Below are 27,932 nucleotides of genomic sequence, written 5' to 3' on the forward strand. Positions count from 1 at the left end.
TATTTCAAACTTCACGTTGACTCACCACCACCACTGCTGTTCCTTAACTGAAATACCTGACAAAGTGGAGTCATTTGAAGATTAAAAAAGAAAAAAAAAAAAGCTTCCCAAATTGCTCTGAGTTAGATGTACAATTTCACAGTCAAATATTACAGGATTTTGTTTTCAGAAAGTAAATCTAATTATCTTTCTTTTTTAGCAGTAAAAGTGTGGATTTTGAAAGTCATTAAACTCATATTTTCAGTAAGCCTCATATATACACCTCTGTTTAATCTTATGTGAACAAATTATAGTCCTGGCTTACACTGATTTAAAACATATATAACAGAATGTAGTTAAGTACTTGCAAAATGACCTCCAATTCACTTCAGTTATACTCCCCTAAGCATTAATAGGATACATATACATATATGTGTAAAATTGTTATTTCATATTTCATAAATATAAAACTGTGATCAAGCTTATATTGGTATATGACAACTTCAGAATATGAATTCTGTTTTTAATATCTGACTTCTAAGCTTTAGTAACATCTTATAATCTTGAATTATTTAAGAAGCTCTAAGTTTAATCTGTATTTCTTCTTTTGCCTGCCTAAATTCTCAGTCTAAAAGAGAAAGAGAACATATTCTATTATGAAAAGTAGGTTCGGGGGCTTCCCTGGTGGCACAGTGGTTGAGAGTCTGCCTGCCGATGCGGGGGACACGGGTTCGTGCACCGGTCCGGGAAGGTCCCACATGCCGCGGAGCGGCTGGGCCCGTGAGTCATGGCCGGTGAGCCTGCGCGTCCGGAGCCTGTGCTCCGCAACGGGAGAGGCCACAACAGTGAGAGGCCTGCGTACCGCAAAAAAGAAAAAAAAAAGTAGGTTCGAGCAATATTGAGAATTAATAAAACTCCTGTACATCCATAGAGGGGGAAGAACCCTTTTCTATTCAAAAATTAAATGTAAATACTCCAAAAGATTACTATAAAAATAGTGACTTAACACAGGATAGAGTGTGTTAAATCTTATAAAATCACATTTTTTATTTTTATTTTTTGGTAATCTGTTAATTCCTTTTGGCATAACCTCTCAGATGAACTAAATTTAGATGTTAAGAGAGAAACATTTTGTTTAAAACCAACGTAGAACTCACTGTATTTTCTAAAAATGTCCTCATTCCATCAAAAGTAAGAAAATGGGTTCAAGGGAAAAAATCAAGAGGGTTAAGTTCTCACTTGGTCCTTCAATAAAATTACTTACCACTGCATTCAGCTGATAATCACCCAGAAGTGCCCCTTCCATTAACAATGCAGAAAGATCCGACATTTTACTGATGGCAGTGGCCATCCTGCAGATTAAAGCACAAATGTAGATTTAATCTGCCTAATGATTTGATAGCCTCAAATGAAGGATTCTCAAATTTCATGGTTCTGACCTATTCAGGGTGAATAAGCATACAATAAATTGCCTATCCCCTGACTCTGTAACAAGAAAAAGAGCAGAATTGGACTATTCCTGGATTAACTCCCATGTATTACTAAATTTACCAACATAATCTGCATGCTGCAGAGCAAAAGATCACCCTATTAAACATATTTCAATACATTAACTTGCACTGATATATGACCATGTTTGATGCCAATATGGTAAGGTGGTAGCAGCAGGTTACAGTGAAGCCAGATTTCAAGAGAGGCTCATTTGACTGGTAATTAAGGATAACTTCCAGTAAAAGTGATTTCTCATCAGGCAGGAAAGATACATTTGCTGCAAAAAGCAACAGTGCCCACTGGCCAGCTACAGAGTCAGTCACAGTCATACCAAATGTGCACGCCACAGTCACGCTGGAGAGTCTGGCTAAAGGGACAGTGACCCACCGATGTCTTAGGAAAGGACAAGAGTTAAGAAACAGAACAAAGCACAACTGTAAATGAAGAAGCAGGTGTACCTTGATGTTTTGCTCTGAGCATGACAAATCAAACACCTTTAGAAAGCTTTAATTTATGTTGCTCTCCCTAACTCAGGCTGATTAAATTAGAATCTCCATTATCCAGCAGTAGTGCTGCCAATGCATAGGCACTTCACCAACATGGAGCTTCCTGTCCTTGTCAACAGACCCAGAAATACCACAACAGCAGATTTTGTGCACATTAAAAATTAGCAATGAGCCTTCTGGCTTCAGAAGGCAAATGCTTGACCTCCACTCCTTGAGTACAAGAAAAGATTCTTGAACCAAGGTAATGACTGGATCGTGATTTTAGGTGAGTCACTTAACTCGGAACCACAGAGATCTTAATCAGAAATATACAAATAATAATACATGCTTTGATTGAAAAATAGCTTTTAAAATGATAAACATTACATAGAAGGTAATTCTTTACTTCTTGAATGCTTCTAAAATGTATTGCCCCTCACCTACCGCCACAGTCTTCCATCCATCCCTTCCACTGCTCCCAATTCCTTCAAACAGATTTCCATGGTAACCAAGAACAACTATAAAAATTCAGACTCCTGTGTGACATTCACAAAGAATATGCATGACTCCAGTAATTTTACTTTTGCTGCACCAATCTTAACCCATGTTTTCACATTCCTTTCAGCTTAACCCCCAAGGACCATCCTCAAGGGCTTTGTCTCTGGAACATTGTATTTTCCTTGAAGAAAGTGATAGAAAGAGCAAACTAAAGAATTTTAGAACTGAATAAGATATGCAAAAGCCTCACTTATTTAAATGAAGTCTGGGCCAGGGAGAATAGGTAACCACAAAAAGTTACACAGTTAGTGAGTATGAGAGCTAGTGAGTGGTAACCCAGTTCCCTGAATCCCCAAATCAATGCTCGGTATCTGGAGACATTTTTTTGTATCACAACCGCCAAGGGTGGGAGGGAGCAAGCTGCTACTGACTCTAGTCAGTAGAAGCCAGGGACTCTGTTAAATGTCCCACAACACAAAGCACAGCCCCTAAAGAAAGAATTATATAGTCCAGAATGTCAATAGTGCCAAGATAGAGAAACTTATCTAGACTATGAGGTGGGGAAATGGAAAAATTTTTAATAGAAGTTGCAATAAAGTTTAAATTATATCTTGAAATGTCAAAGCTAGTGTATTAATAGTGGTTTTCCTTTCAAATTTCCACTCTCTGCCCAAGTACACCATGAAACAAAATATGTTTCCAATTCTTCATAGAACTGGTATTTACTATCATCACATTTCATTTTACCTTGAAATGTTAATTACTGTACAGCAGGGCTCCATGGTTGATTTAAATTTACATTTGCTTTTAAATTTGATTAATCTAATCTCTTAGAAGCCCAGTCTTCCATAGCTACCCAGAGGAAAAATAGGCTTTTGAGTACACAATGGTTTTTAAAAAATCCTGGCTAATTTGGTAGTTACACTTTTACATTAAAGTCACTTTTAGCTTTAAGTAGAAGAAATAAGGGGTGCTAATAGAAGAATAAAATATATCCTCATTAACCCTGGATATCTGTCTTGAATATCTTAGGCATATTGTGACACAGTGATAAATACAAGAGAAAATATAGCTTCAGCTTACTTCCCCTACTCAGAAAATATGCTACCTTTTATGAATATCCTAATGTATTTAATTAAAAATTAAATATAAATATATAAAAGTTGAATGAGTCCTCCTAGTAACCAGTATGGTGCCTTACATAGAACCACTTCCTCTATCTAGCTTTCTACTCACCTTCCCACTCTGCCTTCTGGGACTCTCTGACTGATAAATCCACTGTAAGAAGGTTCTTGCTGGCTACACCTAGAAGAAGTGGTTAATGATAAATGGAAGATAAATAACATTGCTTAAATACTTAATTCTCACCAAGCACTCTCCTAGACATTTTATTTCAACCTAGAAATGTCAAGTATTGGCAAGCATCCTCTCCATCACACTCCAAGGCAAGTCTCTCTAATCAATCATGTCACTTTCCCAATAACTAGGATTTATCATAAAGTCCTTCTCAATGGGGCACACCAGCAAGCCATTACCAATTAATCTTTATGAAGCAACAGGTTGAATGAAACCCATTTGCCATCCCTGATAAACATTAAGAACATAAATAAGAAACACTTTGCTGTTCAGTGAGGCTGGTCAACATTGTTGAACAGAAATTTTTCCCTTGAGATTGGTGGACCTGAGTTTAAATTCTGATTCTGACAGTTCCACATCAATTTCTACGATCTTCTCCACCTTATCCCCCACCCCAGGCCAGAGCACCTGAAATTCTGGGATGAAGGTATTGAAATTTGGAGGGCACGATATTATGAAATAAGTGTTTCATGTGCAAAGTTTTAAAGTCCTTCTTCCTTCAAGGATTTTTCAGAAAGACTGTTATGATTCAATAAAGAACATCAAGTAGTGCTATTTGATTTGATCACTAAGAGGTTTTCTACTCTACCACCGTTTTGGTTAACATATTAATAATTTGAGAGTACTTCAAGGAGTCTCAAGGGAGGGTTTAGGAACCTGGCTGATTAGATGAAGTAGTATTGCTGAAGGACAGATTCTCCTCTGATATATCTGAAGTCCTCAGTAGCTTGGGCTACTGCCTAGATCTGGAATAATTATTTCCCCTACTCTCTATTCCCCTACACCCCTGTATCCATGCCTTTTACTTCCCTGACTTTGATGCAATTGCTAAATTTTATACTTTTATTCATGTATAATTGTATTCATATATACATGAATCTCTCTCTCTCTCTCTCTCTCTCTCTCTATATATATATACACACACACACACATAAACAAATGGCCTCTATTGAATCTGATGTGACTCTGTAACTTGGTAACCCATGCCTTAGCATGGTATTATATATTTTGACATAGTCTCTTAAATATAAAACGTTAAAGTGGCACAAAGAGACTCAATTCCCTAGGCAGAAATAGAAATGTTTACATCACCACCTTTTTTAGATAGGAAAACAGTACTCTTAGGTGCTTTGTTGAACTAAACACCATAAAACAGCAGAGTATTAAATGACAATTTCTGCATATTTTATCTATTACTTTCCTTCAACAAATATCTTTTCCTAGGTTATAACTTTGGTTTTCTTTGAGGGAAAAACACTGAGCTCCATTACTTCCATGTAGCCATATATATAAGCTGATTTTCTTATGTATGTATTAGTTTTCAGGAGTAAATTATTATAAATTACCATTCCTATTTATCTCATTAGTGATGTATTTGAAATCAATGGCTATCAAATTCATCATCTCAACAGTATACTCGGAAGTCAAATTAATGATAATCTGCTATGGCCTGAATGTTTGTGTCCCTGCCCCAAAATTCACGTGTTGGAATCCTAACACTCAAGGTGACGGTATTAGGAGATGGGGCCTTTGGAAAGTGATTAGGTCATGGGGATGGCACCTTCATGAATGGGATTAGTGCTCTTATAAAAGAGACCCCGTAGAGCATCCTTGCCCCTTGTGACATGTGAGGATATAGTGAGAAATCTGAGAACCAGAAGAGGGCCCTCATCGAACAGTACTAACACCATGATCTCAGACTTCCAGCCTCCAGAACTGTAATAAATAAATTTCTGCTGTATATAAGCTACCCAGTCTGTGGTATTTTGTTATAGCAGCCCAAAGAGACTAAGTCATAATCATTACTTAAAAAAAACAACTGTACCCTTCTCAGTTTCTTAGGATGAAGAGAGGGTAGAGTGGTAGTTCTATTAGTGCTATATCTAAAAGACATCTTTCACATACATGATCTTATTTTAACCTGACAAATATCTTTTTTTTAATTTTTACAAAAATTTGTTTTATTTATTTAATTTCGGCTGTGTTGGATCTTCGTTGCGGTACATGAGCTTCTCATTGCAGTGGTTTCTCTTGTTGCAGAGCACAGGCTGTAGGCACGCGGGTTTCAGTAGTTGTGGCTCGCAGGCTCGGTAGTTGTGGTGCACACGCTTAGTTGCTCCGTGGCATGTCGGATCCTCCCGGACCAGGGGTCGAACCCATGTCTCCTGCACTGGCAGGCGGATTCTTAACCACTGCGCCACCAGGGAAGCCCAGCCTTACAAATATCTTTATCTCAATGTTACAACTGAAGCAACTGAAGCTCAGATATGTTCAATAATTTGACCAATCATTCAGTTTTCAATCATTTACCTTCAGGTAAGTTGAAGTCCATTTGCCCTTCATGCTAAAGGCAAAAAACCACAAACAGTCTTCTCTTCAGTTACAATAAATGAATCTTCCCAAGCAGAGTTTGTCTTATGCCATGGTGTGAAAAAAACATAGGTTTTTAGAGCTTGGTAAATTTGTGTTTGAATTCTGACTCTGGCACTTAACATATAAGTTTTCCAAGTAATTAGAGGAATTGGGTTCCAAAAGAGGTGAACCTGATCCCCAGAACCAAACTTAACCCATTATAACAATGCCCTCGAAGGAATCCCTCCAATAATATCATGTTTTTTATCACTTGTGTCGTACTTCAACATAAACACACACACACACACACACACACATTTACTTTTACTTTCTCGGTCTCATAAGAACTGAAGGAAAGTTGCAAAGTCATGAAGAACATGTTCCTCACCCTAAACAAGATTTCACATTTCCAAAAGCAATCCTTGGGTCACTTTATAAAAATTTCCAGAGAAATTGGCCACCTTCAGTATCTCCATCAGTCAGAACAAATGATAAATCAAAAATAGGAACCAAACAAAGTTTCTCTTATGCAGACAACTGAAGAAAACGCAGGAAGTCAAGGAAAAGAAGCATGGTAACTGAAGCACAGTGGTAGGTGATATTGCGAGAAAACCAAGAAGGCCTCACAGAGCCCACATAGAATTACCAGGTGGAAAGTCAATCGGGGAGGCAAAGTCTGGGTACTAGGAGTAAGCAGGCAGCGGGCATGACGCTAGTCTGGGGTCTGGTGGTGAGTACCCAACTGTGGGATGGGGCCATGACATAGGCTCCCAGTCCCTTGGGAGCTTAGAAAAAGAAGAGTCATGCCTCAAACATAGATGCCAAAGGTAGCAACCTAGTTAAACAACTAGATACAAAGCAAGGATGCAGAGTTAGAAATTCTAGCAAGAAAACAAAACCACAAAAACCTGATTTCTAGACCTGACTCTGAATGGATTTGGCACAAATGACTTAGGCTCTCTGAATCTCAGTTTTCTCACATATAATATGGGATGAGACTAAATTATCCCAAAAGCTATTTCTAACACAAATAGTCTATGGCTTGGTCAGAGGAATGAGGAGAAGAGCAGTTCTTTTTTTTTTTTTTTTTTTAACATCTTTATTGGAGTATAATTGCTTTGCCATGTTGTGTTAGTTTCTGCTGTATAACAAAGTGAATCAGCTATACATATACATATATCCCCATATCTCCTCCCTCTTGGGTCTCTCTCCCATTCTCCCTATCCCATCCCTCTAGGTGGTCACAAAGCACAGAGCTGATCTCCCCATATGATGCAGCTGCTTCCCACTAGCTATCTATTTTACATTTGGTAGTATATATATGTCAATGCCACACTCTCACTTCATCCCAGCTTACCCTTCCCCCTCCCCATGTCCTCGACTCCATTCTCTACATCTGCGTCTTTATTCCTGTCCTGCTGCTAGGTTCATCAGAATGCTTTTTTTTTTTTTTTTTTTTTTAGATTCCTTATATATGTGTTAGCATACAGTATTTGTTTTTTTCTTTCTGACTTACTTCACTCTGTATGACAGACTCTAGGTCCATCCACCTCACTACAAATAACTCAGTTTCACTCCTTTTTATGGCTAATATTCCATTGTATATATGTGCCACATCTTCTTTATCCATTCATCCGTTGATGGACACTTACATTGCTTCCATGTGCTGGCTACTGTAAATAGAGCTGCAATGAACATTATGGTACATGACTCTTTTTGAATTATGGTTTTCTCAGGGTATATGCCCAGTAGTGTGATTGCTGGGTCACATGGTAGTTCTATTTTTAGTTTTTTAAGGAACCTCCATATTGTTCTTCACAGTGGCTGTATCAATTTACATTCCCACCAAGAGTGCAAGAGGGTTCCCTTTTCTCCACACCCTCTCCAGCATTTATTGTTTGTAGATTTTTTGATGATGGCCATTCTGACTGGTGTGAGATGATATCTCATTGTAGATTTGATTTGCCTTTCTCTAATGATTAGTGATGTTGAGCATCCTTTCACGTGTTTGTTGGCAATCTGTATATCTTCTTTGCAGAACTGAGAAGAGCAGTTCTTAAAATTGAAGGTGGAGTGAAGGGAAAATCAATTATCAAAACAGTCTCAATGCTTAGCCATCAAATTGTAGCTTAAAAGCCCTTTCCATTTCTTCCATGAAGACTGAGCACAGACGTGGAGAACCAGTTAAAACATGCCCTCCAACCACAGATTATATGTATATGCATACAGAATACCTTTTCAGTGGAAGTCTTCACAAAAAAAGTGTAATTTAATTGTATTTGCAAAAAACACAGGATTATATCAGAAGAGATAATAGCTGGTGTCTGTGGAGAAAGACACTTCGAAACTGTATGAAGACACAGGTAAGAAAATTATAAAGGATCGAGGAAAGAAGGGGCAGACAAAGGAAGCGGAGGAGACTGTTTCTTTTGCAGAATAAAGGAGATTATGCTACAGGCAGAATAATCTTATAGACAAAGACTAGAGACCTCACAGAATTTTAACTTTCAAGAGAACAATTTTAACCTGAAGCCACAAAGTATAAACCTAGGTTTCAGACTAACACAGATGCATCTGTGTTCACAGAAGATGGGGAACCTATTCTGCCTTGGATTCAGGGAATAGAAGTTAAAGAAGAAACAGCAAGGAAGAAGAGGGACCTCAAGAGTGTGGGGCTTGAAGAGGAAGAGGCCAGTGTGGAGCTGGGTGGTGAGTGGAAGAAAACAATTAATGCTTTGAATTTAGTGAATTAGCAGTCAGAACAATCAGCAGGGTTCTATTTTACAGACAAAGAAAATGAAACCCCAAAAGGCAAAGTAAGTTAAGAAAATGATGTAGCTAGTTAATTTGAATAAGCAGAAGTTATATATCTGTAACTAACTTAATCCGCATACACACATGCACACACACATATATAATATAATACAGTATAAGAATGTCATTACCATTAGTAAAACAGAACCCTCTAAATTGCTAAAAATCTGGCCTATTATACCTTGGGCAGTCAGAGGAAAGAAGGCTGAAAGTAATGTGAAATGGACAAAAGCCCTAAATTATCAGAGACTACCTACACTGAGAGTCAGGAAACCCATGTTGTGATCTGACAGCTAGTATGCCATTATTCATGTGATCTGGAGGAAACTGCCTCATCTTTTTTTTTTTCTATACGCGGGCCCCTCACTGTTGTGGCCTCTCCCGTTGCGGAGCGCAGGCTCCGGACGCGCAGGCTCAGCGGCCATGGCTCACGGGCCCAGCCGCTCCGCAGCATGTGGGATCTTCCCGGACCGGGGCACGAACCCACGTCCCGTACATCGGCAGGTGGACTGTCAACCGCTGCGCCACCAGGGAAGCCCTGCCTCATCTTTAAAATAAGGAAGTTGAACTACCATGATTTTTCATTACACCAGCCTATGATTTTTCCAAGCATGGTCTTTGGTGGTGGGGAGAGGAGAAAGAGTTAGTCTTCTTCTGTACATATACACACAACTGCCAAAAGGCCAGGTTTCATCTAATGGTACCTCTTGGATGGTGGTTTTCCACGTGGCCATTTAAATTATAAAAATATAGATATCCCCATGCTATTTTTCCATACCCACAAACTACAAATAAATGAATGGTTTTAGTTGGAATGGAATGTTAAAGGTCAATTACTGACAAGGCAAAATAATGTTGAAACAGCTTCATTTTTGAATCTATAAAGAACCTAACATGATTTCTCCGAAGGGTTTAACTTCAGTAGTGTGCTTTTCCATTCTATAATTAGTAATGAGAAGAGGTCTTGAGGAAAGAAAATAGTATTTCCAAAGCAACATAGTGAGGGACAGTTTATCACCTAACTAAAATAGGACAATTTTAATCACATGTTTAGGTCATTGGCTGTAACCGTGGTAAGCTGTTACCATGAAACATCCTAAAATCAATAAAGAAAACGTTAGAATGAGAAAGAAGTTGTAAATGGAAATGTTAAGAGATTCTTAACTACATTGTCTTAAATTCTAGTGTTGGAATACAAACTGAACTTTAAGCAGGATTTAGCAGAACTCTGAAAAGAAAGACCTCTGAACCACAGCTCTTATTTTTGATTGTACTGAAAGCTAGCAGTGCTGTGTTTATGCCAGAACAATTTAGTCAAGAGTAAAAGTATTCATTTAGGCACACAGCTCTCATTGCATCTATCCTCATCTGAAAAGAAGAAAACCTAAATGATAAAGGAAGGAATGTACTTTGCTACAGAAATCTTTCAAAATGCCTAAAAATCACCATTTAGTATGCGAGGACTGTGATAAATACACATTAAAAACATAATTATGCAGAGAATTACTGATGATATATTATCTGTACTGTATTTTTTTTCCGATTGGATCACATAGCTGTTTACACAGAACACTTCAAATTTTAAAATATATTTAGAGTTGCTACCTGCAAAGTTTTATGTTAATTTTTTTTTCAGATTGCCACTGCTACACTCACTCAAACTATTTTTTATTTATTTATTTTTTGCGGTACGCGGGCCTCTCATTTACCTTACAAACAATAGTTCTCAACAGAAGGTAATTTCCCATCAGGTGACATTTGGCAAAGTCTGGAGGTATTTTAGATTTTCCAACTTGAGTGGCACTATTGGCAGCTGATGGATGGTTACCAAGGATGTTACTAAACATCCTACAATGCACAGGACAGTCACCTGCAAACAAAAGAATTATCTGGTCCAAGATGTCAGGAGGGCCGAGGGTGAGAAGCCCTGTTATAAACAGAGTCAGACATGCAGCTGTCACTATTTAAGTCAAAATTTAGTGTGTTGATATAAAATATATATTTTATTTTTTAGAACAGTATTGGGTTCACTGAAAAATTAAGCAGAAATCACAGAGATTTCCCATATACATCCTGCTCTCTGCATACACACACACACACACACACACACACAAGTACACAAAACGCCCCCACTATCAACATCCCCCACCAGAGTGGTACTTTTGTTACAATCAATGACCCTACATTAACACATCGTCATTACCTAGAGTCTGTAGTTTACCTTAGTGTTCACTTTTGGTGTTATATATTCCATGGGTTTGAACAAATTTATAATAGCGTGTATCCACCATTAAAGCATCACACAGACTGGTTTTATTGTCCTAAAAATCCTCTCTGCTCTGCCTATTTGAAATTATTTCCTGTGTTTTTAACTTTTATGCACATCACAAAGTAACTGGTATCGTTTCATAATGAATTCATATATTGATTAGATGCATCATGAGGTTGGAATAGGTTTTATTAAAAGAACTGTAACTTCAACTCCACAAATAATAACAAATTAATAAACATTAAACAAGTATTCTACAAATTTTTGAAGTTACATTTCAGTGTCAAAATAAAATCTCACACTAACATTCAAAGTAAACATGAAAGACAATATTTCCATCCATCTGAAAAGGCTTAACCTCCTGTTAAAAGAACCAATGTGCTTTTAATGTGTTTCACCTTTTGAGACCAATATGTAATAAAACCCTCAAATTAAGTAGATTGCATTTTAGCTTAGATAAACTAATAGCACAATTAGAGCATCACATAATTCACCATTACTTCTCCAAGGGAAATCACTTAGGTATTTAAGCTCTTTATAAGAACTTCACTGATAAAGTAATGACTATCTACAAACCCCCCCTTAAGATTAGTGGTATTGGTACCCATCATAGGTGAAAAGAAGGTGGGATGGGGTTGGGGGGGAACAGATACTATACATTCTAAGATGCACTTTTTTTTTTTTTTTTTTGCGATACGCGGGCCCCTCACTGTTGTGGCCTCTCCCGTTGCGGAGCACAGGTTCCGGACGCGCAGGCTCAGCGGCCATGGCTCACGGGCCCAGCCGCTCCGCGGAATGTAGGGATCCTCCCAGACCGGGGCAAGAACCCGTGTCTCCTGCATCGGTAGGCGGACTCTCAACCACTGCGCCACCAGGGAAGCCCTAAGATGCACTTTAAAAATCACATAGGACGTTTTTAAGGACATTGCTGTGTTTCTCCCCTCCATCCCCCTCAAAGTGTAGAAGAAAGGTGGCTTGTCTAGTCCCACCTGACTTTTATCATATGGAACAAAATGAGAAAAACTGGATCTTAGTTATTAGATATATTAATTTGCACTTTTTTCAATATTCCTCATCACCATACCAGAACTAGTTTGCTTATGTTGATAATATGCAAATTGACATGCTCAAATTCTTTTTGAAACAAAGGATATATGTATATATCCTTCCTTGTTTCAAACAGAATATACATTTTATATATATATATATACACACACACACATATACACAAACATATTGTAGATTATATGATTTCTGTGAGTACATGATTTGGGGAAGGAAACGTACATCTATAAGTTTCTACAGAAGTTTTGGAACTTCTTTCCAAATACCTTAATTCTAAACCTGCCTTAGAAACAACTATAAAAAGGCTCTTAAAAAGTTAGGAAACGGGTCTTTCCTGGTGGCGCAGCGGTTGGGGGTCCGCCTGCCGATGCAGGGGACGCGGGTTCGTGCCCCGGTCCGGGAGGATCCCACATGCCGCGGAGCGGCTGGGCCCGCTGAGCCTGTGCGTCCGGGGCCTGTGCTCCGCAACAGGAGAGGCCACAGCAGTGAGAGGCCTGCGTACCGCAAAAAAAAAAAGAAAAAAAAAAAAAAAAAAGGCCAAGTATGAAATAGAAATTAGGCAGTGAAAGTCTATGAAAGTCAACACTTACATATCTGGAATCCACAGAGTTCACAGATGATTGATTAGAATGTAACTATTTGAAAAGCTTATTTTTCTGATAATTATAGCTAAGTATATAAGAAAAAAATAAATTGATGATCACGTTTTTTGTTTACTCCCATAGCAGCAATTTAGCAATAATAAGCTGAGTTTTTCATTTCTTGGTAACACTATAAGACTTAGGAAAACTCTACACAAATTATTAATTTTTCAGATCATACTGTTCATGCCTAATTGATATACATTTACTTAGTAAGAGAAAATAAACATGTCCATGTGTTACAAAGAAGAATCCAGTGTTTGGGAACCATCTACAGTGCAGACTCAAAATAAGCCACATATGTAAATAAACTGATTTTCCCAACTTTCCAGTTGAGAAAATTCCTGGACATTGAAGACAAGAGAACCATATTTTAATAGAAAATAGAATTTCATTGTCAAGGTTATTTATTTGCTTCTGGGTACTGTGATTTCTTTCATAACAGAGACCTGCAAGAAAATCATCACTGTGAATTTCTGCCTGAGGTTTTGAAAGAATTTTAAATGCTTAGGCACAGAGAAGTATTTTTTTGCCACTGGGAGAAAGTGCAGTCGTAAACTTATTTAAATAGATTCTTGTGCTGATAAGAAGAAGCTATTCTAATCTTGATGAAAAGGTAAATTGCAATCTCAGCCCAAATATACCACCAATCTCTAAAGAACAAAATCTAAGGGGCCGCAGAAGCAAGATTGTTCTTTAGATTATGTGTTAAAATTAGCTTGAGTAGGTTTTTTGTTTGTTTATTTATTTGTTTGCCTCATGTCTAACAGAACACAAGCTGAAAAATGTGAAGACAGAAGTCAGAAAGTGTGACAGTCTTTGAAAATAATTGCTATATCCTCAACTGGAAGAATTACGTCTATTTTACTTAAAGTCTCCAATCCACCCATAATGCAAGGTAGGTTAAAAAGGATAGGTAGAAATAAGATATACTATATAGCTCAGCAGGCATTTATAAACTTCTCCCTAACAATGTTCAAGTTCTCAAAAATACTATTCACTTATTTATTCAATAAATATTCACTGGGGCCCTAACTTATGCCAATATTTATAATTTCTGGGACTACAGCATTGAGTGAGACAGGAACTATCTCTTCTCTCATGGAAGGATAACAGGGTTTGACAGACAATAAATGTATAAATAAGCAAATATCAGGGAGAAGTAAGTATATGAAAAAATAAAACAAAGTACTATGGTAATTACTACAAGTACACATCCAGTGTCTCCATGCTGCCCTCTCTCTCCTGATTCTTCCTCCATATAACCTTCACAGTTGTCTGCTAAATCATCAGTCTTACTGTGGCACATACCCGCTAAAGTTCTTTCATTAACTCCTACAGAACATTATCTGATATCTGTGGTACTCCAGATCCTTGAAACCTCCCTTCCCTACCTGTTCCCCTTCCAACTTCACATTCCATACAAAGTGTGCCATGTCACATTGAATATAACTTTCATTTATCCATTCATATATCTACCCATTCAAGAAAGTATTTATCAGGATGCCTATGTGTGCTGCTGACACAATGTTGAATATAAATATTCATGGTCCCTTCCATTATAAGACCTAAACTCTGGTATAGAAAACAGATCCAACAAAGAAACTACCAATTGCAAACATGAAAAGTGTTTCAAAAGAGGAACATGATACCATCAGAATTAATAAAAAGGGATGCAATCTTCAGATGAAATGACAATTGGGCATCTATTGGCATGTATCTTTAGATGTTTTAATTAAGTGTTTTTATGTGTTCAATAAATTTCTGCACTCCTCAAGGGCAGGTTATTTCTGGGTTTCCAGCCTAGTATATAAAGCATTATATACAACAAATGATAAAGGAATTATTTCCAATGGGTTTATATCTCTTCCGAACATTTTATAGATAGCTGAGATTACTGTTAAAAGCAGAGGCGAAAAAAAACAAAAGCTCAGTTTTTATTGTTGTCAAGTTTGTTTTCCACATCAAGCTCTTCCCTCTTCCTCACAGCCAGCTCATGTAACCAATGGTCTTTGTCTTGAAAGCTTATGAAACACTGTTGCCAGACTCTGCATTCTTAAAGAAAATATATTTACCTGCTGACAACTTCCCTAGGGGTAAAGGTCTTAAATGTACAGATAGGAAGATTTTATGTCTGGTAATAGAACACTCTAGAGAATATTAAACTTGCTCCATCCTTTTTTGTGGGTAGTAACATCTTTTTTATATGTACACTATTCATCCCCAGACGGTAGCCAAGATCCACTGGAAATTATAAGGAGATGAAGAGAATTCAGAGTTAGATAACTCTGACCTGGCCTAGTGTGGCTTTTATTTATATTTTTATATTTCTGGGTATATGTATCATTTTACATTTTCACATATTTAGGGGGTAACTCCAAACCCACATTTAGAGGTCAAGCACTCAAGCTCTCACCTACTTCCATCTATTTCTGTTAAATGCTTAAGGCTGAAAATGTTTCAACAAGATCATAAAATCACATCACGTCAAAAAAGCAACTTTCTTAGGATGTCTGGAGGGTAATGTTTTGGATAGATTAAACTAAAACATCATATCAAGGAAGTTGCTGTCCTGCAAAACATAATGTTCTTTTTAACTATAAAGATAGAGCCCAGAGCTGCAGAACAAGAATGGCAAAGACATTTAATTTTTTTTCAACATATAAACGATTTAGCTCCTTGAACTCATTATATCATGATGAAACTTGAGAAATCATTTTTTCCCTATAAAAAGCTCTGGAAAAATCTTACTATGAAGAAAATTGTGAAGTCTTAAGGTAAAATATGTGGCTTCTTTCATAGTCTTCTTTTGCTCCTGTCTTAATCGAAGATTATTATCTTGAAAAGAACCAAGTAATACCAGAAAATTAATGTTTCTAGCTTCAATTTAATTGTTTCTTTTTTGGAGTACATTAGAGCTATTCTAAAGCATTCTTGGCAGGTACAGTACTTCAAGGTATGCATACCAAGATCAGTTGCATTTATTTAAATCCTAGTATATTTTTTAGTTGTTATTTTAAATGCTTTAGCAAAGGAATTTGAATTCCCAAAACTGGGTCCTTATGCATGGCAGTGTTTCCCTTTATATGAGAAAGCAAACTCTTGATTTTGCAGAAAAAAAGGGCCAAAGAAATTATATGAGAGCAACTGTATGTCCTTTTACAGCTAGAAGTTGGCTTTACACATTCCACGACTCATAAATAAACAGAAGAGTTCTGTGAACTATATGCAGATGGCTGGGTCTACACTGGGAGCCTTTTGTGATGACTTTGGTTTGATTCCCTGTTTTGCCATCTCTTAAAATATCTGCAAAAAAAATTTTTTGCTCTGCTCCTCAGAAATAGGACAAATAGAATTCTGTAACTTGAGAATGTGCCCTCTGCTTCCTTGAGGCTTTATAAAGCTTGAAGAAATCCATTTTTCCTCCTCATTTTGTTCACATAAAGCTATCTGGCCCCACGATTGGCATTAAAAAGGCTTTATGTTTTAAATATTTATTGTTCTATTTGTAAAGGATCACACAATAACAGAAGTACAATGAGAGAGGCGAACCTACAAGGTGGTAGAAGGAAGTAATAAGCCAGAGGGGGGAAAAATCCTACAAACCACATAAAGGAAGAGATGAGATCAGCCACCTTAAGTAAGCGAGTTTAAGGTTACCGCACTGGCACTGAGCAAAAGTGTGCCTGCCAAGCCCCAGCGAGAAAAGGAGTGGGAAGAATAAGGGCATTTGACGGAGCAAGGCAGGGAGACAAGGTACCAAAGTCAAGTGGAAATGCTAAAACAGCAGTTACCTGCCTTTTTTTTCTTTTGCTTTCACCTGATTATGGCACAAATTCTAGCAGGCTGGTAAGAACATTGGATTAAAAATAAAAGAAGAAATGAAATAATATGCATACCAGTATTTATCATTTAACTGTTGCAAACACTTTTGTTCAACTATCTCCACTCCTCCAAACACACTTATCTATACAAAAATACACACACACACACACACACACACACACACACACAAACTCTTCTCACCATTCCTGCTATAGCAACAATCATTTGCTTAGCTAATCATAAAGCTTCTCTTCAACAGCAGAAGCCTAAGGGCTTTGGCAATGTAAAAAGTATTGGCATTTCTCTGATGTATATTCAAAAATCTATATTACAATTCTTAATTCAGCATGCATGAGTCAGCAATAGATATACTGTATCTTTAAAAAGACATGAAGGTTTCCAGTCAAGCCTTTTAAAGCTTTACAAATAACATTTCAAGAGGGTTGAGAATGTGGGCTAAGATAGCAGATGGCTTTTAGTACAATACTGCTCCAGGATCCTTTGATTTTATTTCTTTTGCTTTTTGATGGTGCTCTCTTCTGGTTTGTTTTGATGACTTTGTGGCCTAATGGATTGAAATCAGACAGCGAAGCTGAAAACCCGTAAGTCTTAACGACAGAGAGCAACTTATTGGGTGACCTTGAGTAAGTGTTATGTTTCCCTTATTGCAGTTTCTATGGCAGAAAATAAAAATTACCCTGACCACTTTCCCCCCAAGGATGGTCCAAGGAGACTAGTAGTTATTACTCAACTTGCATAATATGAAATAATAATATTAGCTACCATTTATTAAGCATTTCCATGAGCCAGACACTATTTTAGGTACCTAGCATATTTTGTGACTTTTAATCCACACAATAGCCATATAAACTATGAATAGTTAACCTCATTTTACAGAAGAAATGAGGCCCAAGAAGTGTGAGGACTTGAACTTAAGTCAACTTGACGAAAAGTTCCCTTTTCTTTCCTTTATGTGACCTGACCTCTGCTAATGAATAATAATAATTAAGATTAAAATATTTAGTAATTAACTGGTTATATTATATATAGCAATTATATATACTGTGTAATACACGGCAATTACTACACTTATACATAGTATGTATATAAAAGTTATTAATTGGTAATACATTATTGTGAATTCAGGGTGGCCTTTTAGCACTAGCCTTCTATTGTTACTTGAAAATAAATACTCAAAGAAAAGAAGGATGGAAAAATGGAATGAGGGAAGGAAGGACAGAAGGCAGCTATGCTTTGTTCACAGTCCATAAATTACTATTAGATTTCTGAATGTGTGAATGATGAACTGATTTGCAAGAATGGTTGGTCCCTGGTTTGAGAGTGAAATCCTGGACTCTAGACTTTGTTTAATTAGTGATCCTTGGTGGAATTATTTTTCCTGTAAATCACTGTTCTGCAACAGAAAATAAGATCCACAGTGCTTTACAGTTCCAGGGAGCATATGGAGAGAAGGAATCTGAATTTTCAATAAAAGAAAAGAAGAAGGAAGGCAGGGAGGTGGGAAGGAAGGAAGGAAGGAAAGAGAGAGAAAAGAGAAGATTCTTAGATTGCTCTACCAAAGCCAGGGACTCACTTGTTAAATGAGGGTTTTTCTTTCCAAATGAGCCTTCTGATAGATCACTTCCATGTGGCTAAATGTATTTTGTTTTTATTTAAAATTGCAAAGAAAAAAAAAACTTTAAAATATGTTTAAAAAGTGGTGATAAGTTAAGATGATGTAAGGAGTTTAACTGGAATGATTCCAGCCACTTCTGAAAACTGAGGTATCTAAAAACTGCCTAGGGCTTCCCTAGTGGCGCAGTGGTTAAGAATCTGCCTGCCAATGCAGGGGACACGGGTCCAAGCCCTGGTCCAGGAAGATCCCACATGCTGCAGAGCAACTAAGCCCATGCTCCACTACTACTGAGCCTGCACTGTAGACACCGCAAGCCACAACTACTGAAACCTGAGTGCCGCAACTACTGAAGCCTGTGTGCCTAGAGTCCGTGCTCTGCAACAAGAGAAGCCACCGCAATGAGAAGCCCGCATACCACGACAAAGAGTAGCCCTCGCTCACCACAATTAGAGAAAGCCCGTGCGCAGCAATGAAGACCCAACACAGCCAAAAATAAATAAGTAAATAAATTACAAAAAAAAAAAAAACCTCCCTAATTTCCGTATATCTCCCAAGAATTGATTCCAGAAAAGGAAGGATCAAGTCCTTGAGTCTCTTCAAACTCCTAATTCCAGTGCCTGGGGAGAACCACATGCCTATGGTTTTTCAAAAAATATGTTTTTCTTTTTCTTTCATTCTGCCTGTCATTCATTCAGCAAGGACCTCAAAGCATATTAGAACATTAATTTATAATACTTATGCATATATAGTGGAATCCCCTAAGATTTTAAGGACTAACTTGCCAATGGAAAACAGGCCATATGGAGCGCCCAGGCATTCTGAACACAACTGAAGTTGATTATCTCCCCTAGCCCCCAGCTCCAGCATGATGAAGAGGATATTTGGCTACAATATTTTGGAACCTAAGATGCTCTTGTGGATTGTGGATGCCAAATTGGAATGGAATTGATAAGACAGTAATGGATTCAAACACAATAATATTATACATATTTCTCATCAATTATTTTTAAAATATGCACTTTGTTTAGTTTCATTTACACAGACATTAACAATAGAGTGAGAATTAATTTCTAGAAATTGGAGAAAATAAGTTTTCAATTGGCATGTATATTAGATTCAACTTATAAAATAGCACCTTTTCAGGGAAGTCATGCAAGTTTGTCAGAGTGTAAAGGAGAAATTGTGTAATACCTGAGTTTATCAATGTGAAAAACTGATGGAAATTGGTAAAATGAACCCCACCCTCTCTTAAAGACTCTACAGACTCACATTTTTCTTTTTTAGCCTCCATTTTCCATTTTGTTGTTCATTTCCTTCCTTGTGTAACACCACCATCTTGCATGTCACGGTTTGCCCTATTTTTTTAATGACTTAACACTTTCCTAGATAAAATGGTGGGCAATTATCTCTGGAATGCTGCTGAAAAGAATTCCTTAAGCCTCTGGCTAGTTGCAGAAGGGCTTACATTAATCACTCTCTCTCTGCATGCTTGTCTCCTCTTAGTAGTGTCCAACATCAAGTCAGACAGTCCAAGCAGGGCCATCGATAGAACGTTAAAAGGGCATTACTACACACTGCAGGTGAACAGCAGGAACAAAGCCTTTGGCCCCGAGTAATTTAAATAATTTCTGCCCAGGTCTAATCCTGTGCTTTGGGGCATGTTTGTTGCTGAAATCCTTGTTAGACTACTTACCATACAATTGCTGATCCAACATAAAAAAAAAAAAAAATGTGGTTCTTGTATTCCAAACCACTCTTGGTTTAGACTTGGTGTGTCTGTCACTTGCTTTTTATTTTTGAAAATACTGACAGCCAAAAGCTAGCTTCTCATTGTAACATGTTTTATTTGTGTCTCAAGGAGGGACCCAGAATGCCCTACTGTGCTAGACTGTGTGGCTTAAAGTGAGTCAGCGGCAATGAACTCTTACTAGCTCAGTTAGTGAAGTTCAACGGTGATTGAACAATGATTTTGACAACGATTCAAGGTCACGATAATGTAAATGGGTGTATTCTTCAGGAGCTTTTTCCTCTAGTGTTTGAAACCTGCAGATGTTGTAATACCATCTTGAAATGATCTGAACCAGCTAGAGCCAGATATTTTTTTCCCATGATAATAACCTCCAGGCTACAGGTTTTATCGTAATACTATTTTATTCCCAGATCTACTGATCATGTTTTCAAAACTATTACTCCTCACAATAAAACTTTCAGGAGAGAAATTTAAATTTTCATAAACCACAGTAAATGTTGCTATGAAAAAATTCACCAACACATACAACCTCCTGGGCAGTTTTGGTTAGTCCTTATAAGATAACAGGTGTTTTCAATCAAATGATAATACCTTTCCCTACACTGCTCATTTCTTCCACATTGCTTTATTTTAAACTGTTTTTTCTTATACAAATCTATGTATATATATATATATATATATAAATCCAGATTGTTAGTTATATAGTTTTCTATTTCATATGCTCATTTCCTCCTGTGAATCTTCACAGCCATTCTATAGCACTCATACATCTGGCCCTGGATGCGTGCATTTTATCCCTGTTATCACTAGTAAACCATACTCTCCATATAAGATGTACACAGACTACATCTTATTTTTCTTATTCATCTCTACATTATTTCTAACATCTTATAAATAATAAAAGCCCAATAAAGTGATTAAAGGACTCAAACAAGTTAGCTTCATGCTTTGCCTTCTCTACTGAGTCAACCAAATACGAATTATAAATATAAGACTGTGAATTAAGGAATAGAGTAAATTAGCACTGCTCACATCTTCAATCTTTTAATTTTGATCCAATAGCAATCTAAGTCAACTGAATACGGATTACATAAGGTAGTAAAATAGAGGTGAAAGTAATGTAGCTGTACTTAATGTGAAATAAGGCTTCTTTTTTTATGCTTTGTGATTTACAGCCTATGTCTTATTTTTTTAAAAAAAATTCAAGATGCATTCACATTCATGGATCCATTTAGTATTTACGTCACCTTGTGAAGTAGGTAGAAAAGATATTATTACTACCACTCTACGGAAGGTGAAATGCAGATACTGAATGTATTTGGGCTGTGAGCTGCCCAAAGTTACACGTTATCAGTTGATAGAATAAACATTAAAATGTCCAAGTGCTGGCCTCAGGGTCTTACTATGCTGGCTCTTCCAGCCCTTGCTATAGAATCTTTCTGATGCAACCTCCATATGATTGGATCTCTCAGCCTGTAGGACTCTGGGCTCCCTGAGGATGACTTTTTATTATTATTGCTAATATAATTATGACTAAAGTTTCCCAGATACAGCCTAGCATTAGCACATAGCAAACCCTGGAAAATGCATATTAAATTGATTTGAAGTCTAACAACCAACAAACCCTCTCAACTGCTCCTCCCACACTAACGGTTTATTATTATATATGTCTTTTCTATTTTTCACTCTATTGAATATACATGAAATTACACTTCTTAGACTAATTTTATCAATGGATTTGTATAAAACCATTGTTTCTAAAATTTAAGTTTTTTTAAGAATAAATTAGGACAGTGGTAAAATATTGCTTTGTTTAGTGTTATCAGATCTCTCCAGAATGTTTTGCTACATAAATCTAATAATAACTAATAAATAATGGATTTTTGAACAAGGGAATATCCTTAGACATGTGATTATGTAAAGGGAAAAAAGCCAATTTTGGTCTGTTTGAACAAATGTCTTGGAAAAGACTCAGAATTTTTTGTTTAGTTGAAAAATGAAATGAATATTTTTACCAAAGATCATCAAATATAATTTAGTTCAACAAGCACTTAGCAAAAGTTAACCGTGTAGCAGACAGTTGGTCATAGTTGGGAAGAAGACATTACCTCTGCCTTCAAAGAAGCAGGAGATGGGTGTGGTTCAGAGCTCACCCTCCTCAGGTTCAAATCCTGGCTCTCCTTCAGGCCATCAGTGTGACCTTGGCAAGGTAACCCTTCTCTATCTCAGTTTCTCCTGTACAAAATGTTGGTAATAGTTTTATCTAGTGTATAGCTTTAGTGTGATGAGCACAACCAACTACATAGTTTACAGGGCCTAGTGTCAAATGCAAATGAAGTGTCCCTCATTATAAAATGATCAACAATTTCAAGACAGTAACAGTGAAGTATTAAACCAAGGGCTGGGGAGGGGTTTCTCAGAGTGGGGCCTGTGTAACCAGATAGGCTGATGCCCAAGAAGACAGCCCTGGTGATGAATAAATGATTAATATACATAAAGCAGTTTGAAGAGTGCTTGGCACGTAGTAAGTGGTATAGTGTTAGTTCATAATTAAAGAGTTTACAGTTTCTCTAAACATGGAAGAAATATAAAGGAAAATGGTAATTGTTTTTAGATACCGGCTAGATCTCATTTTCGAATGAGCTCTCAAGTTTGTAACAATGTTCTTTTCATCTGCCCTGGATTTGGGGACACATCATCGACATGTACCACCTCTTATTTATTTCATAGAGATCATATCCTTCTATCTTTCCTTCACACAAAATATGCACAATGTGAGTTCCATCCTTTTTTTATATGGCATTTATATGATACTTTCCACTTGTTTACTTGCATAGTTTTTGTCTCAATATGGCACATAGTATATGTAACAGGGAAGTTTCTTAACAGGAGATTCAAGTCCTGGTCTTCTCTCCACTGTGTAGATGGAAAGAGACTTTCACTTTATTGCTTAGGTCTTTTTACATTTTCTCCCTAATATACAATTTTTAACTGGAAAAATATATACACTTCTGTGGTATCAAAATAAAGGCCCCCCCTCAAAGATATCCACATCCTAATCCCTGGAATCCATGAATACGTCATGTCACCTGGCAGTGGTGGGAGGCAGTGACATACGTCACCTGGCAGGGGTGGGGGGCGGTGACGTTAAGGTTGGAGGCAGAATTATGGCTGCCAATCAGCTGACAATAAGATAAACTATCCTGGATGATCCAAGTGGGCCCATGTAATCACACTGTAGTTTAAATGTGGATAAAGGAGGCAGAAGAAGGTGCTAGGGTGATGTGATGTGAAAATTCCTCTACCAGCCATTGCTGACTTTGAAGATGGAAGAAGGGGCTATGAGCCAAGAAATTCAGCCAGGCCTTACCAGCTGGAAAAGGTAAAAACAGATCCTCCCTTAGAGCTTTCAGAATGGAATGCAACTCTGTTGGTGCCTTGATTTAGCCCACTGAGACACATTTCAGATTTCTGACCTCCAGAATTGTAAGATAACAAATTTGGGATGCTTTAAGACACTCAGTTTGGGTAATTGTTACAGCAGCAGTAGGAGAGTAATATAACATGTATATGTAGATGTATGTGTGTAAATATCTTTACACACACACCACACACAGTCACTCCAGATATACTTTCGAGCATTTGAACATTGTTGTCCTCAAGGTCCAGTAAATACCCTCATAAATACTGTTCTTTCTTGAAGTCAACAAAGAATCTCACTCCACACTGGGCACCAAACAAGTTTCCACCTCGGCTACAGAGATATCTCAATAGAAATGCAAAGAGCCTGCCTTCTTTGACTTAGACTGATAATTTTGAACATACACACGGTTCAACTACACTGAATTTACTCCTCTATTATTGTGTTGGTCATATGAGCTGATAGTTAATATACTTTTTTTTTTTTTTTTGCGGTACACGGGCCTCTCACCGTTATGGCCTCTCCCATTGAGGAGCACAGGCTCCGGACGTGCAGGCTCAGCGGCCATGGCTCACGGGCCCAGCCGCTCCACGGCATGTGGGATCTTCCCAGACCGGGGCACGAACCCGTGTCCCCTGCATCGGCAGGCGGACTCTCAACCACTGCGCCACCAGGGAAGCCCAGTTAATATACTTATCTGTCTTAATCACTAGACAGGAACTGCCTGCAGGACAGGGACTGTGTCCTTATTCATATCTCCATATCCATGACGTGACAATGCATGGCATATGGAAGATCCATCAGTGTTTCTTGATTTTTCTTGATTTAAATTAATGAACGAATAGCTAGAAATTTCTTTAAGCATACACACACACGCGCACACACACATCACACACGCGTACACCCACACACCACAAACACACATCGTACACACACCCCACACAAACACACATCACACACACATCACACATACACACCCCACACATACACGTGCACACACATCACACATGGACACAGACACACACATCACACACGCACACACTCCCCACACATATGCACACACACACACAAAGCCCACACATACATCACACACATGCACACACAACACACGCACACACACACAGACACATCACACACACCGCACATGCACACACATCACACACCATGCACACGCATGCCACACACGCACACACCCACATGCATGCACACACATGCACACACATCACACAGGCACACACATCACACACCCCAAACACACACATCACACACACACATCATACACGTGCACACACCACACACGTGTACACACACATCACACACATGCACATACACATCACACACACACACACACACACACACACACACTGGGGTAAGTGTATACTTTTATTTTATTTACTTTAGCAACAACATTAGGAGATAAGCACTACATTGGTTAGTGACATTAGTTGGCAATGAACAGTAAAGTCTGATTCAGAAATCCAGGCTTGTGACTATGAACCATTAGAGCTTTCTAATCCCAGGTTAAACACTGATAAATGAAAGAGCAACAGGTTTCATTGCTATCAGTTAATATAACATTAACCAAGAATTGGTCAATGCTCACAAGTAATTTCAGGATTCACAGAATATATCCAGTAGCATAAGAGACAGTTAAAAAAACAAAAAACAAAAAAAACTCTTCAGGAGCCTAAAAGTTAGACACCATTCTTACGCGTGTCATGGATAAGTGAGATAAAATTCTTCAATAGTGGAGTCAAATGATCTATTTTTATGTTATTATACATTGTATCTTTTCTAGTTGAAACCCAGGTTCATTCACCCACAGCAAGAAAAAGCTCACAATTCTGCCTCAATCTGTGATGTTGAACTCACTTCTAGATGTGAATTTGTACTCTTTTCAAAAGAAGTTTAACAAATCGCATTTGTTTGTGTGTGAGTTACTGTGCTTTTCTAAAGTGCCAGTCTTGGGGGTTTACTAAAATGACAAATCACTTAAGTACTGATTCATATGTGGCTAGATTGCAGTGAAGGGGCATACATTAAAAATACAGATTCATGAAAATTATAAGACATCTGAAATATAAACCATCGATAACAACTTTAATTTTAGGGACAGAATTTAGCAGAAAGAACACTTGCTTAGCAGAGCACGACAAGGAAGTTTTATTGATGGCTGTATCCACTTCAGTAATAACCCTATGACTAGGTGATTCATGTCCATTTTATAGATGTGACTTTGTTTCCATAGCTAGGAAGGAAAACAGGGTTTCCACCACCGACCGTTTCCTTGGTGAACTGTAGCTAATACATCTCTTCCTGGTTTGGAATCACCTGATGGGGGAGGGGAGGGTGTGCACAATGACTAGGAGCCCTTCTTCCTTTTTGTGTGTTTTTGGTTCTGTTTCTGTTTTAATGAATCAATTAAGAATAGTTTCATCAAATATTTAAATGATGGAAGAAAAAATGTTTTTTTTTTTAAATTTGTTGGCATCCTCATATCCATGATCCCATTATTGTGTTAGGAACTTGTGCCAAGAACTTTACAAATGTTGTCTCATTCAAGTTAAAACTTACATTAATCTACGGATAGTTTTTATACTCATTTTTACAAATGAGATTTTTGTCCCACTCCTACTCAATGCCAGGAACAAGATGTGAACCCAGTTCCAAAGTTAATCAAGTCCATACCCTTTGTCTTTTCTAGACTAGTTCTCAAGATGGTGGCAAACAGCAGAAACATATCTCATATGAATAAATTCCAGTTATGATTGTCTTTGTCTATTTAATTTCCCAGGCATAAATGGATGAGGGATAAAATCTGGTCAGTTGGAGAGGAAGTTGAAACATCACAGATAACAGGACAGATGCAGGAGAGAGGTAGCTATCAGTGCACAGAAGAGTGTCGAAAAGCATAAGCACTAAGGTAACTTGTGGGAAATGGCTAAATATTGAGATGCCTAAGTAAACATACTTTCAGAAAATTATTTTAATGAAATGCTCTCACTCTAGTAAAATGGATTAGACTTTTAATGTACCTAACAGAGATAAGTGCAACAGTCTAGTAAAGAGAAAAAAAAAAAAGAGAGTAAAATGAGTTGAAGTAGAAGAAAGTAGTGAAAACGTGTAGACCTTATGAGGAAATAAGAATTAGTGAGGTAATATTTTAGCTAGAGCAATCAATGTTAGGATACATAAAACTTTTAGAAAAATAATATCAAACATAATTTGAGAAATGAAAGAAATTTGTGGTGATATTGAGAAAAGCATAAATAATTCTTATTCTGGGATGGCTAGAAAGCTAACTAAAAGCAGAAAAGTAACCGTAATGACCTCTGAAATCCCCCAGAATTAGATCCAAGATTTCTATTGTTATTATTAGTGTTAGCACTACAGAGCAGGAAAGAGTAAAGATAAATGAAGAAAAGTCCTATCTAAACTGGGGAAATGAGAGCCAGACACGGAAGGAAAGCAAAAGATGCATGAAGGATGATTAGAAAAGGGACTAAAATAAAGAAAACATGTTATTTTATTTTTATATTCTTTTAGTCTAAAATAATGAAATAGAAAGTGTGCAAAATATGGTACCTAAATCCATCAACAGCAGGATGTACAAAATTATAATGTCTCTATTACATCACCAGATGTAGCACTTTTGATTGCTAATTGCACTATCAGATGTATAGATGTATGTAATGTGAATAATTTTTTTTCTGGGTTTTTTTAAACCTAACTTTCGTTCTTGTATACATTGACAAGATTCAAATCTACAATGTACATAATGTGGAAAGGCAGTTTTAAGTGATTATGATATAAGTACACACTTTTCAAAGCATTCATATTTAATTTAAATAACATGTATTTAGGAATCTTAGTTGAATTGGATTTGACATGTGATGCATTTTAAAATGTCTCAAGATTAGAGTCTATTAAAGAAAAGATTGCTATAAAATAGAGACTGATAAAGAGAAAAATGAAAGGAAGCAGAATAAATAAGTTTAAAAAATTAGCACTCCACAAAACCAGGGCAGATTCTGATTGGCTAGACATGAAACCATGATTTACTGGCCTATTTGCTCTACTATTCAAAAAATAACTTGTTGTCAACCATTCATTCTTTCTGCTTATAATGTGGTTCCCTAGACACTTGGTGGTAAAAGAATTTCCCTTTATTGCTGTTGAGAGAGTTCTGAGCATATTTTTTTAACAGCTGGCATTTGCAGAAGTACTTTATGGACATCAATTAGTTCCTGCTGACAATTGCTTCAAGGAATAGAGCTGTATCTGTGGACTCAGGCTGTTGCTTCTAAATACTGATATACTGATACTCTATCCACCAACCACTTTGCTTCT

General features: G+C 37.3%; 1 protein-coding gene across 2 annotated transcripts in view; it reads right to left on the minus strand.

The window, feature by feature from the left end:
- The window catches only part of PCDH7 (protocadherin 7), a 406,244-nt gene that overhangs the window by 273,595 nt on the left and 104,717 nt on the right, over positions 1 to 27,932 (minus strand). Inside the window, exon 2 of one of the 2 annotated variants that reach the window (XM_060012727.2) lies at positions 11,964 to 12,136. The exons of the other annotated variant lie outside the window; for it this stretch is intronic. Coding sequence (XP_059868710.1) covers positions 12,101 to 12,136 — 36 coding nt within the window. The 3' untranslated portion in view covers positions 11,964 to 12,100. Of the gene's footprint in view, positions 1 to 11,963; positions 12,137 to 27,932 lie in introns of those variants that run through there. 2 annotated transcript variants of the gene reach the window in all.

This window comes from Delphinus delphis, chromosome 5 (assembly GCF_949987515.2).
Source record: "Delphinus delphis chromosome 5, mDelDel1.2, whole genome shotgun sequence".
NCBI classification, from domain to species: Eukaryota; Metazoa; Chordata; class Mammalia; order Artiodactyla; family Delphinidae; genus Delphinus; species Delphinus delphis.